The 14,054-nt window shown below is 43.5% G+C and overlaps 1 protein-coding gene across 1 annotated transcript in view; it reads right to left on the bottom strand.

Moving 5' to 3' along the window:
* Positions 1-14,054, bottom strand: part of COP1 (COP1 E3 ubiquitin ligase) — a 198,609-nt gene that overhangs the window by 63,086 nt on the left and 121,469 nt on the right. Inside the window, exon 15 of the mRNA XM_056844706.1 lies at positions 7,077-7,193. Coding sequence (XP_056700684.1) covers positions 7,077-7,193 — 117 coding nt within the window. The remainder of the gene's footprint in view (positions 1-7,076; positions 7,194-14,054) is intronic.

Raw genomic sequence — 14,054 nt, 5'->3', positions numbered from 1 at the left:
GTTTACTTTCATTTCCCATTATTTATGCAGGGATAATGGCCTCATTGAGGAGGACAACCTGCATTTGGGTTGTACCTACTTCAGAATACAGTTGGAGCTCAGGTGACTGAATTCTCTATACTAAAAAAATCCTCTGCATATAAAAAAATGTCAGAGAAAAGGAGTTCTGGCCTGTATTCTCCCCAACATGCTGCTGTTCTAGGCACATGGATTTGTTTTCTATGGAGGAGCATTCCATCATGTGGAATTTTAATTATAAAAAAGGGAGGGGCTGTGGCTCAGTGGCAAAGCCTCTGCTTGGCATGCAGAAGGTCCCAAGTTCAATCCCTGGCATCTCCAATTAAAAGGACTAGGCAGGTGGGTGATGTGGAAGACCTCTACCTGAGACCCTGGAGAGCTGCTGCCAGTCTGAGTAGACAATACTGACTTTGATGGACCTTAATGGTCTGATTCAGTATAAGGCAGCTTCATGTGTTCATGTGACCCTCGCCTGCAGCGGTATGTCACAGAAAAAGATTTTCCACCTCAGTGAAAACGACACCACTACCAGTTAAATGTCTAAACCAACATATATCTTGGTAATGGAATTGCTGTTCATCTCCATCCATGGACCTTGCAATGCTAAGAACCCTAAGGCCTTACCAGAGCTCTGCCTAACTGACTGATTTTGTTCCAGCCTCTTTCAAATTGCCTGTCAAAATAAGCAGGAAACGGATACAGATAGGCTGCTCAACGGCTCATGCTAACATTAAAAATTACTCTTCTAAAACACTTTCAGCCTCAGAGAGCCCTTATTTCAAATCCAGTTCTTTTTCCTATGCTACATTTTCCCATGATGTCCCTTCTTACATCAACAGGCAAGGGAAGAGTGTCTTTAGATCTCAAGTACTTAACACAATTTTGGAACCTCCTTATGCAAGGTAAAAGTCACCCCCAATCAGCTTCCAGAAGAGATGACAACAAAAACATCAAAAAATGTCCTTCAATGCCACCAGCTCCATTCTTTCTCTCACATATCATATTTCCACAGACAGATCTCTCCCATACACTGATGTGATTATCTGACCCACCTTTGCTCTCTTTTGTTGAGTGATCTCTTGGAAATGGAAAGAGGATATAGGACTGGTCAAAAGGACAGTATCAGAATGGAAATGTATTACAACTCATGCTGTTGTGTCTACTTCATGATACAGCTCAATTTAAAATAAAAGCAGCTAGTCATAAGGCTTTAAGCACTGCCAGTTTCACACAGTGGTACACAAAACAGGGAGGGGGAGATAAAGAGCTGGAGAGTGAATTAGTTATTTGGTAAGATGCAGAACTGATCTGGTGTTGATTACCTTCAACTAGTTGCTACTCAGAACTGTGAAGTTCAAGACATGCCTCCCTGGAGATATGAGGATAACTGCTAGGGGAAGGATCAAGAAGAAGAAGAAGAGTTGTTTTTTATATGCCGACTTTCTCTACCACTTAAGGCAGAATCAAACCAGCTTACAATCACCTTCCCTTCCCCTCGCCTCAACAGACACCCTGTGAGGTAGGTGAGGCTGAGCATGACTTGCCCAAGGTCACCCAGCTGTTTTCGTGTGTAGGAGTGGGGAAACGAATCCAGTTCACCAGATTAGCTTCCGCCACTACACCACACTGGATCTCTTCTTGTCTGTCCCAGAGTGTGTCTTGATTAAACCAAGAGTCAAGCTGCATCCCCATAAAATAACTGATAATACAAGAGCCTCACCTGCCTTCATGTTACATCAATCCTGAGGATTATGGTGGCAAGATATTTTGGAAGACTGTTCCTACTTCAAGGCCCAATCATAAACAACTGCAAGGAATGCACCATAAAGCCCTTTACTCATCTTCATGCCAATGTGGCACAATGGGTGGACTTCAATAATCTGCCTATATAAATGCTGAAGAAGGGTACAGAAGTAATTAGGATCCTAACTGGTACCACCCAAAGGGATGCATCACACTGATATCTAAGGGTACACTGCAATCCATTTAAACAGTTGGCTCCAATGACTATTCAAATGCCATTAAATTCCACTTTAAAGTGATTTCTGAATGTACGTTGCCCCAGAAACTACAGGTGTTAACCCGGCTTGTAACCATGGTTAGTACCAACTCCCTGCTTGCAATGAGTCAAAGCCAGATTGTGCAGCTCCAAGCTGTCTCAAGACAAAAGTATACAGATCTCACTTAGTCACTTACTTTATTCAGCAAGGTAAGGGCTGTAAAAGATTCATTTTGTTTCAGAATATAAAAGTTTAAGGAATGCAATAAACCAGCCAGGTGGGAAGGGGGAAAGGTTGCAGACTGTCAGCTTAGCTAAGAGTGACCCGAAGAGCTCAGAGCAGGTTTGTCTTGTCCTAAGCTACCCCATCCTTTCCTCTCCATTTATCAGTACACAAGACGACCTCAACACAAAATATTAAAATATTCCTTTTGTGACATTACAGGTCTCATCAAGACTTAAATGATTTGTCTTACCCTTCATTTCTTTCTTTCAAATATACACCTTAATTTACCTGTGGAAACATTTTATTTATTTATGTGCAATAGTTATATGCTACCTTTCTGCCTGATTAGAGCCACCAAGGTGGCTAATAATTAGAGCAAGCATAATAAAAATACATTGTAAAAAACAGTTAAAATCAGAGCTAAAATACATATTCAAAACCCAAAACAGCAAAGAAAAAAGGGATCGCTGAGGAAATGCTAGGCAGAACAAAGAAGTCTTCACTTGCTGACAGAAGACAGCGATAGGTGACAAACGTCCCTGAGGAGGGAGTTCCATAATCTTAGTGCCACAAGTGAGAAGGCCCTCCCCTCAGGAGTCTATCTATCTAGCCTCAGAAAAAGGCTAGGGCCTTAGAGGTGGCAGGGCCTTATAAGATGACTAGCAGTTGGGTAGGTTTGTACAGAAGTAGGTGGTCCTTAAGCTATGCTGGTCCCAAACTCTATAGGGATTTAAAGGTCAACACCAGCAGCTTGAATTAGGCCTGAAAACAAACTGGGAGGCAGTGAAGATGGGCCTACAAGCCATGCCAGTCAACATCTGGACTGCACTCTGTACCAACTGGAGTTTCTAAACACTTTACAAGGTCAGCCCCAGCTGTGGCACACTGCAGTAATCTAACCTAGAACAATATTTCTGGAACTTTCCCTTACTTTTTCCCTTACTCTTTCTTGACTTTTCTCAACCCCACAGGTACAGAACCATTTTCTTAATAGTATACCAGGAACTCTTCTTTTTGGCTATGCTGTCAAGGGTGGAACTTCTGTTATTGTGTCTTTCCAATACTAACTAACCCTTCTGTCTGGTAAATTTGGTTTCTTCCTATAGCTTGTGGCAACCAATTTTCACTGACCTGAGGCTAGGTGGACACCTATTCATCTAAGTCCTCTCACAAGTAAAAAACTGCCTAATTCAACTAAATCCCAAGTGGATTTACAAGCTTTGATTGGCACAGATATCTAAGCATGTTTCTTCACTGGTGCTTTAGATGCTTCTTTTTGTATTCTTTCCCACATGAAATGTTTCAAGGAGATAAGACAATTATGATGTTTCAGAAAAATAACTGCCGTCTTTTAAAATAAAGTAGTATTTCACCAGGTGAGGTCTGTAGATGTACAAAAATAAACTTCTGACGTTTCCTACTAAAAGCTTTTCTAAAGCATCTGCTGCTCTCCAGCACCGCCTGGAAGTACAGCAATTCAAGTTCGCCAGCGTTTAAGTTTTCCCTGCCGTCCAGAAGGCAACACTGTACAAAGCAACAAGTATGGACATCATGTGGATTTCGGTGCTAAACAAGAAAGACCAACTAATTTGCAAAACAGTAGCTGCACTGAATGAACATGTTCTACATTACCCACTTCTATTAGAATGGAAAATTACAAAAGCTCTACTATTCATGGATTTTCCCCCAAATGCTCAACTGTAATCTATTATAAAAAGTGAAGAAATCTTGACATATATACATCAAAAAACCAAGGAAGTATTTGCAGACATCAGGTGCCAAAGAACCATCATCACACAAGGCATATTGACATTTACAGGATATAGGGACTTCCAACATATTGTTCCCAGGGGATTTTAGCTTCTTGGTCATTTCTAGTCACTTACCCGTTTAGGATACCTGTAACCATATGAACTAGATACTTTTAAAATAAACAAACGAATTCTAGCTAAATTCGTGGGAAACCACAGAGTGCAATTCAGAGAAATCAGAGAAGACAGAGGATGTACATATTGTTGGCTGTCATATACCAATACCATTGACTCTGTTCTCCAAGGCACCACACAGCTCTGCACAAGGCAGTATAACTGACCAGACCTTCACCTTAAGAAGGATATAAAGAACTAGAATGATCATACTGGCACTGTGACTTGTCAAAAAGTGCAGACGTGCTTGTATTTCTCTATTGCTTATCTGGCTTTTAAAGGTAAAGGTCCCCTGGCTTTTACTTGATGTATAACACCGCTAGGTCCAAGTCAAACTGGTAGGGAAAGAAAGCGTTATCAGGCAAATCATGCAACTTAGAGGCAAGAGCTGCATAAACTTAGACGTTTATGCAGCTCAAAAATAAATGAATTGGACTTTTAAGAGATCTCAACTAGGGGTGTGCATTCCAGTATTCCCTAACCAAACGAAAAACGAATTTTGTTTTGTTAAATATTGTTATAACTAACCTGATATATATTTTTAAATGTTAATATTAGTTATTTATCCTCTTCAGTATCTTGGAGCTTTATACTTTCGGCTTTAGAGTTCATGAAGGTAAGAGGGAGGGGAAGATTTTGCCCTTCATGCACCTCACTGTCAAGCTGAGTTAATGTAGAGGCCACATCTGGAGTTACTGCTGTTGGTGTAGCCAGGCAAGGAGCATGTGTGGCCTCTCTTTCTTTCCAGTGTCTTGCCAAGTGCCTCAGATGTTCTCTCCCTGGCAAATTCAAGGCACTGCATTTCAGTGTATCCTGGGAAATTTGCAGCCCTTCCTGAGGTTTCGCTTCGAAACCTCTTAGGAGGCGACGTGACCTCACCGCCAACATAAGTGCGTGTAATCGAGTGATTACACGCACTTACAATAGCGGCGAGGCCAGTCCCACCGGCGGCTGAGTACCGCAGGACAGCGCCTCGCCCTTCCACTGGTGCAGCCTCTCTGTGGCACAGGCCACAGCGTAGAGAGGCCGCGCTGACACAGGGGGGTGTTCCGGGGCCGGGGGGAGGAGCTGCCGGTTAGGCGGCTTCCTATCCCCGTTCGGCCCAGTACACCAGCGCCGGGAACGGTGGTGCTGCACCTGCTTTTTAGCCTCCTTTTTAGCAGCTGCAGCCTCGCTGTTCCCTATGGGGCAAAAGGCCCCAGTAAAACAAGAAAAAGCCACAAAATTGCTTTTTTTTGTTTAACAGCGTACGGGAATCGGCTTAGGAAGAGGTCCGCCGCGCCTCTTACCTGCCGTCCCCGTATGCCGCCAGCTCAGGAATGGGCTGGTAGTCCCAAGATGCCTGACATTGTCAGGGCCTCTAGAATTACATCTGCCAGGGGTCACTGAAGCACAGCAACTTGGATACAATAAAGAGGAGCAGCTGAGGCACCAGCGAGACAGAATGTCAAGCTGCAATAAGCGAAAGGAGGAGTAAATAATGAATGGTGAACAAACACTAAAGCCTTTTATTAATAAAAATAATGAGAAATAAACAAAAACCACACTCTTTAACGAAAATAGTGAAAATGAGTTTGTTTTTAAAGAAAAATTATGCAGACACCTAATATTAACCCAGTTTGGGGCCTCTTAATACTATTAAGGCAGAATTTATCCTATCAAGTTGGAGCTTTCAAAAGTCTATCACAGAACCAGGACACCACAAAGGAAAACAGAGCCATACTTATAAAGATAAATGCACATACAGTGCTCCAAACACTATATTTGCGTACAGCCGAGTAACATGAGAACTGATTATAAAAAATTAAGGGGGAAATATTCTATGCTAACACTGCTACATGAGTATCTGTAAGTCTTTGACAAAAGCATTTTGAGACTTTGCCCCCAGTAAGATTGAGAAGCATTTAAGTCCCAACCCCATACACACCCAAGAACTTGGTAAAAGTGGCGGAAACCAAAGGAGGTGGCAGCCACTGACAGGAATAGGAAGGGGCATTTTTGCTTTCTGAAGCCTCCCATTCTTCTGGGCGCCTAGTGGGCAGTGACTGTATCTCAGACAGCAGATCTTCCTTGAACACACATGAAGCTGCCTTGTACTGAATCAGACCCTTGGTCCATCAAAGTGAGTACTGTCTACTCAGACCGGCAGCGGCTCTCCAGGGACTCAGGCAGAGGTCTTTCACATCACCTACTTGCCTAGTCCCTTTAACTGGAGATGCCGGGGATTGAACCTGGGACCTTCTGCATGCCAAGCAGAGTCTCTACCACTGAGCCACAGCCCCTTCTTGTGAAGACAAGGTCAATCTTCTTTCAGCAGGAGGACCTCTTCACCCTCCCCCAGTAAAAAGGGAGAATTAACACTCTCATCCTCCTTGCTGCCTCTTGCCAGTGTGAATATATAATTCAAGGGCAAAAGTATCAACCAACTTAAAGAGAAATATGCAGATTTGGGGAGAGAAAAGAACATCATCCCCTTGGCCTCTCCCTCCTAGTGGAGCCCAAGAAGAGAAATTTATTGAAAGTAAACGTTTCCTCCGATCCCGAAGCAGCCAGAGACAGTTCTGACACTGGGGGTGTACAAAAACATAAGGGTAAAAAGAAGACTAATAGTCTGCTGGAGATAAGCAAGAAACTCTTGTGACAAGTAACTCCGCTTTTTGCTACAGAGTCAGAAGATCCAACCTCATCTAACTTTTTCAACATGAACACTGTTCCCCTACCCTGGCATCTCAGAGGCAGCGTGCTGCATAGTTTGTACAGCTTCTCAGCAATTTAAATGATTAGACAACAGAACAAACAGAACAAAGGATTATGGTTTACAAAACACACTGTGGATACACAAACGTGGCCTTCTTTTCATGTCCTGTTTACAATGCCCAGCAGAGAAGTGCCAATTTGTTACACGTACCTGCACAACCAAAGGCTAGATGGTACCTAGATGATGGGCTGAATTTGACGCAACACACATTCGCCTTGGCCTCAATACTGGCTACGGAATTGTCCAGGTTGGTTGACCACAGCTTCACTAATGAAAAACAAAAGGACAGAAAACAAACAAAATGGACAGGTTAAGCTATAAAGGCTTTTCTGAGGAAACTCACATGATCAGTTTTACTGCTGACTAGGCATCTAACAGTGCTAAGCAGTGCTGCTTACCACTAATATCACAAGGTGGAAGGCGGCAATTATCCTGGGACAAAAGCCACAAAGGTGCAACATGTGGCCAACACTCCACAGGAGAAAAATAGAAATCCATGCCAGGAAGATTACAACTGGAAGTCAAAACTCCCGACATTAAGATAGGCCTTTGTGACTAACTCATCCCCGAAAGAGGTTTAACTCATTAATTTTAAAAACCAGAGAAGTTCATAGTTTGTTCAGCATTTGCCATTCCTGGCCATTAATGTAATGGAAGGCTCATAACTGCAGCAAAGTTCAAGCCAGTATTTCTACATGATGGGACCTCTTGAAGTTGCATAAATGCATACTAGTGCCTCAGGATGTCGGAGGCTACTGGAATGCAGTCCTGGATAACAATAAGAGTCAAAGTCAATGTGTTCATCCCCTGCTATCCAGCTGTGATATGATGTATTCAGGCTCAGTTATCTGCATTACAACCAAATGAACAGATACAATTTTTGAGCATGAAAGGAAGTTTTGGGAACCGGGACTGGTGATGCATGCATACGGATGAACAGCAGAAAGCTCAAGAGGAAAAAAGACACAGCAAAATGGGTCACATGTCGATAGAGCTGCATATAAAATTAAATGACATTAGACACTGCTTGGGGTATGCTTGCATATCACAAATATGGATTTCATTCCTATATGTTCAGGCAAAGGGAAATGTGTGTCATCAGCTCACACAAGTGTATGATCTAATGAGAGACCTGTGATATCCTGAATTTATCCTAGAAATGTCAGTTAATTATGTCAACACATCAATTTACACATTAATTTTCTGATAAAACTCCACAATACTCACAGGAAGTCATGGATCTCTCAGCAGATTAGACATCCATGCCAGCAACATGCACATGACATTTACCCCCTTATGCAGGGCTGGGAAAAAAATTTCATTACACTTATTAAAGTATATATATCCCATTTTCCTCTCCAGTGGGGGCCCAAAGCATCTTACAAAATCATTCTTCTCTTTTCCATTTTTATCCTCACAACCACCTCCCTAGGATGGAAGCTGGGCTGAGAGTGACTGGCCCAAGGTTACCCAGCAGGTTCTACAGCAGAGTGAGGATTCAAGTATGAGTCTCCCAGATCCTAATCCAACACTCTAGCCACTGTAACCATGCTGACTCTCAAATATATTTCACTTATTTCACAGTATAGGATACACATCAGCAGAAATGCAACAATGAGCTCCAATTAATATCCTTCATAAGTACAATGGAGCAACTTCTGTAAACTCTACAATGTTTATTTCTCAGAAGGAGGAAGAATTGTTTTTATACTGATTTTCTCTACCTTTAAGGAGTCTCAAACCAGCTTACAATAACCTTCCCTTACCCTCCCCACAACAGGCACCTTGTGAGGTAGGTGGGGCTGAGAGAACTGTGACTAGCCCAAGGTTATCCAGCAGGCTTCATGTGTGGGAGTGGGGAAACAAACCTGGTTCACCAGATTAGAGTCTGCCGCTCATGTGGAGGAATCAAACCCGGTTCTCCAGATTAGAGACCTCCGCTTGTAACCACTACATCATGCTGATTTAGAAAACAAAGTCTATAAGGTCTTCCAGCATATTATGACTACTGTTGCCAACTGCCAGGAGAAACTATCCTGTCCCCTTAACAAAGGCTTCATGGGGTGTTGTTTACCCCATGCCAAGAAAAGCTTCAGCTGCCCATTTCTATTAAGCCTTTATTAAAGGTACAGGACATTTTTCTCCAGGCCTGTTGGGAACCTTAATTATGATCCACACACAGTTTCAGCAAGTAGAACTACTGACCACATAACCCACCAACACTGGGGGGCCCATACAACCATTCTGCATATGCAGGAATGTCATCACAAATTTCTGCTGAATGTTGAAATGGGAGGAAGTTAAAGCTCAGGTGAAATTTCATCATTGAAACCATCCCACAGTACCCAGTTGTACAGTTAAAAAGTATATGGTTCAACAGCATCTGAAATAAGGCTAATGCGGGACTTCAATTTTTCTCTTTACATATTTCAAACAGTAGTTGTTTATCCATTATTTGTAGGTTGACTGTTAGTGGACCCTTCTCTATTTATTCAAAGCTGTTCTTCTGATCTCTACCTGACAAGGTGGTGGTATTATCTGGGCGGAGAGTCCATTCTCTTTCTGTAACAGGGAAGAAAGAACTGAACCTACTACATTTGGTTGAGGAAACGAAGAATAGCAAACCACTCTAACACGAGCATATTCTGAAAGAGAGTATCTCACCCAGGATAGGGAGTAGTTAAGAAGTAATAGGTTACATAGAAGGAATGAGGTGAGGAAAACGTAGGCTCCTATAGAAGATTTTTGCTCTTGAGCTAAAACAAACACTGCTTCTCCCTCTGAGGCAGGAGGAAAACTGGAGAACAGAGGGTGGTCCTATCCCACAGGACAGAAAGTGAAAGTTTGAATCCTGCCTCCCTGAGCATAGGAAGGAAACCTCCCGCTGATGAAGATGTCCTCTGACCTCAGAGTGAGAATAGCAAACCACTTTCACACAAGCTCTCAGCATATTCTGAAAGAGAGTACCTCACCCAGAAATAGCATTTTACCAGATCACAAGAAAAAGGTCACTAGAATATATCTTCTTTATAGCCATGTTATAAAAACACTTCCAGTAGAAGTAAAAAGTTTCCGCAGTTACCAGTTCTCTCATGCACCAAAACAGATGGAAACTTGTAGTTTCCCTTCAGAAACTACCGTATATACTCGCGTATAAGCCAAGTTTTTCAGCCCAAAAAAAGGGCTGAAAAAAGCCAACTTGGCTTATACGCGGGTCAATACAGTAGGCGGGGGGAGGGGGAACTTACTGCCGCCGCCGCCATCCCGCATGCCTTTTCTGCGGCCTGGGAGCGGCCAGCAGGGCCTTCCTGCACGCAGGCAGGCCCAGCGGCCGCCACCGCCACCGCCCCCCGCGCCTTCTCTGCGGCCTGGGAGCGGCCAGCGGGGCCTTCCTGCATGCAGGCAGGCCCCGCGGGGCCCCCCGCCGCCCCCCCGCGCCTTCTCTGCGGCCTGGGAGCAGCCAGCGGGGCCTTCCTGTGCGCAGGCAGGGCCCCGCGGCCGCTGCCACCTCCGGCCTGCGTGCCTTCCCTGCCGCCGCCTCCAGCTGATCAGCGGGCCTCGTCCTCCCGGTGAGTAAGGGGTTCAGGGGCTCTTCTCCCTCCCCCCTAGGGTGGCGCTGGGGTCAGGGTGGGTGTGGAGGGCCCGGGAGGGGGTGGCGCTGGGGTCGGGGTGGGTCTGGAGGGCCCTGGAGGCCGGGTGGGAGGGCGACCTGGGGCAGGGGCATTGTGTAAGCCGACCCTCGGCTTATACACGAGTGCCTAATTTTTTCCCATTTTTGGGGTAAAATTAGGCACCTCGGCTTATACGCGGGTCGGCTTATACATGAGTGTATACGGTAAGTTAAAGAACCCACTTTACTGCTTAAATAGCACAGAAAATATATTCTACAGTCTCACATATTGCACTTGCTTACAACTAAGCCGCCAGGCTGCTACAGCTTTCCTTCAGTCTTCTGGCCCCTCAATCTTCTTCCTCAAAAAACTGAGAACACTGAAGCTTCAGACACCATGAAAGCAGAGGCTGCTGATTTACAAGGAATAATGAAGCTCAAGACAATGCATTCTCTTGGATTGAACAGAGATCTGGGATTCCTGTCTCATTTCCAATGCTAATTTCTTCACACCTACTACCCTTTGCATATCACACATAATCCAATCACACCTGCTAATGTCATTTACTTGCTTTTGACATTTACATTGCCATTGTGTGCCTAATTCACTCTTCTCTACTTAAGGATGGATTCTCTGTCTAGCTGTATCTGAAGAAGGGAGCTGTGGCTCACGAAAGCTCATACCCTACTAGAAATTTGTTAAGTCTTTAAGGTGCTACTGGACTCTTGCTCTTTTCTACTGCTAGTGACAGACTAACATGGCTACCCATTGTGATCTCGCTACATACTGACTCCCTGCTTCTTTCATCTGAAGAGAACAGCATGTATTAGTAGTGGCAAGCTTTATATGGGGGAACAAAGTTGATAGATTGAGAACACGGGGGGATGGATGGAAACAAAGACTGCAGCACACAACAGGGAGCAGATCAGCAATTGGGCTCCTCATGAGGTGACACACAAGACAATGGAGGGGGTAAGCCCAGCAAACAGGATTGCCATAAGAACATAAGAAAGGCCCTGCTGGATCAGACCAAGGCCCATCAAGTCCAGCAGTCTGTTCACACAGTGGCCAACCAGGTGCCTCTAGGAAGCCACAAACAAGACGACTGCAGCAGCACCATCCTGCCTGTGTTCCGCCGCACCCAAAATAATAGGCATGCTCCTCTGATACTAGAGAGAATAGGTATGCAGTATGACCAGTATCCATTCTAACTAATAGCCATGAATACCCCTCTCCTCCATGAATATGTCCACTCCCCTCTTAAAGACCTCCAAGCTGGCAGCCATCACCACATCCTGGGGCGGGGAGTTCCACAATTTAACTATGCGTTGTGTGAAAAAATATTTCCTTTTATCTGTTTTGAATCTCTTGCTCTCCAGCTTTAGCAGATGACCCCGTGTTCTAGTATTATGGGAGAGGGAGAAAAACTTCTCCCTGTCCACTCTCTTCAAACCATGCATAATTTTATAGACCTCTATCATGTCTCCCCTTAGCCGCCTTCTTTCCAAGCTAAACAGCCCTAAGCGTCCTAACCGCTTCCCATAGGACAGTTGCTCTAGTCCCTTAATCATTTTGGCTGCTCTTTTCTGCATCTTCTCAAGCTCTGTAATATCCTTTTTTAGGTGTGGTGACCAGACCTGTACACAGTATTCCAAGTGTGGTCTCACCATAGATTTGTACAAGGGCAGTATGATATCAGCAGTTTTATTCTCTATTGCTCGTCTAATTATGGCCAGCATGGAATTTGCCTTTTTTACAGCAGCCACACACTGGGTTGCCATCTTCATTGAGCTATCCACTACCACCCCAAGATCCCTTTCTTGGTCTGTCGCTGCCAGCACAGATCCCATCAGTGTATATGTGAAGTTGGGATTTTTTTGCCCCAATATGCATCACTTTACACTTGCTCACATTGAATCTCATTTGCCATTTTAATGCCCATTCTTCCAGTACGCAGAGTTCCTTCTGGAGCTCTTCACAGTCCGATTTTGTTTTAACCACCCTAAATAATTTGGTGTCATCTGCAAACTTGGCTACTTCACTGTTTAACCCCAACTCCAGGTCATTGATGAACAGGTTGAAAAGCACCGGTCCCAACACAGATCCCTGAGGCACCCAACTGCTCACATCCCGCCATTGGGAGAACTGACCATTGATTCCTACTCTCTGCTTCCTATTTTTCAGCCAGCTCTCAATCCATAAGAGGACTTGTCTTCTTATCCCATGACTATGAAGTTTGCTTAGCAGTCTTTGGTGGGGGACTTTGTCAAAAGCTTTTTGGAAATCCAAATACACAATATCCACAGGCTCATTCCTATCCACATGCTTATTGACGCTTTCAAAAAACTCTAATAAGTTAGTGAGACAGGACCTACCCTTACAGAAGCCATGTTGGGTTTTGCCCAGCAGACCTTGCCCTTCTATATGCTTGACAATTCTATCTTTAATAATGCTTTCCACTAATTTACCCGGAACAGACGTTAAGCTAACTGGCCTGTAATTTCCTGCGTCCCCTGGAACCTTTTTTATAAATGGGTGTTTCATTGGCCATTCTCCAGTCCTCTGGTACAGAGGCTGATTGAAGGGACATATTACATGTATTTGTTAGAAGTTCAGCAATTTCCCATCTGAGTTCTTGAAGAACTCTAGGATGAATACCGTCTGGTCCCTGTGACTTGTTAGTTTGCAGTTTGTCTAGACGTTTTAGGACTTCCTGCCTTGTTACCACTATTTGCCTCAGTTCCTCATTTTCCCCTCTCCAAAATCTCTGTTCAAGAGAAGGAATCTGCCCTGTATCTTCAACAGTGAAGACAGATGAGAAGAATTCATTTGGTTTTTCAGCAATCGCTTTATCCTCCCTTAGAGTTCCTTTACTCCCATTGTCATCCAATGGTCCAACCGCTTCCCTAGCTGGTTTCCTACTCCTAATATACTTAAAGAATTTCTTATTGTTTGTTTTGATGTGTTTAGCAATAAGCCCCTCAAAATCTTTTTTTGCATCTCTAATTATCTGCTTGCATTTCCTTTGTGCAAGTTTGTGTTTGCTTCTTTTTTTTTTTAATAAGATTTTTATTTATATAGTTGGAGGGGTACAGGGGAAAAAAGGGAGGGGTAAAACGTTATATTTATAAAAACAATTCAACATTATAAAATAAACTCAGTTGTAAACAACAAAAAATTATTGGTCATTTGCGATATATTATAAAACATTTTCTGCGATAAAAATAATTGCAAAATATCGTTCAGTTATTCTACTTGTGTCATATTAATGTTCTATTATGTGAAAATCCGGAATTTACTTAACAGTTAGTTAAAACATATAAAATAAAACAGCCTATTATAAAAGGTTAAGCCAGCATACTTCGTTCAATTAGTTGCAATTCATATAAGTATGAATTGCTTCTGTTCTGTTTGTGTTTGCTTCTGTTCGCCTCGTTTGGGCAAACCTTCCAGTCTCTGAAGGAAGACTTTTTATTCTCTAATTGCTTCCTTCACCTTACCCGTTAGCCATGGTGGT

The sequence above is a fragment of the Euleptes europaea genome, chromosome 2 (genome assembly GCF_029931775.1).
Source record: "Euleptes europaea isolate rEulEur1 chromosome 2, rEulEur1.hap1, whole genome shotgun sequence".
Lineage (NCBI taxonomy): Eukaryota > Metazoa > Chordata > Lepidosauria > Squamata > Sphaerodactylidae > Euleptes > Euleptes europaea.
This window is presented reverse-complemented; position numbering and strand designations above follow the sequence as displayed.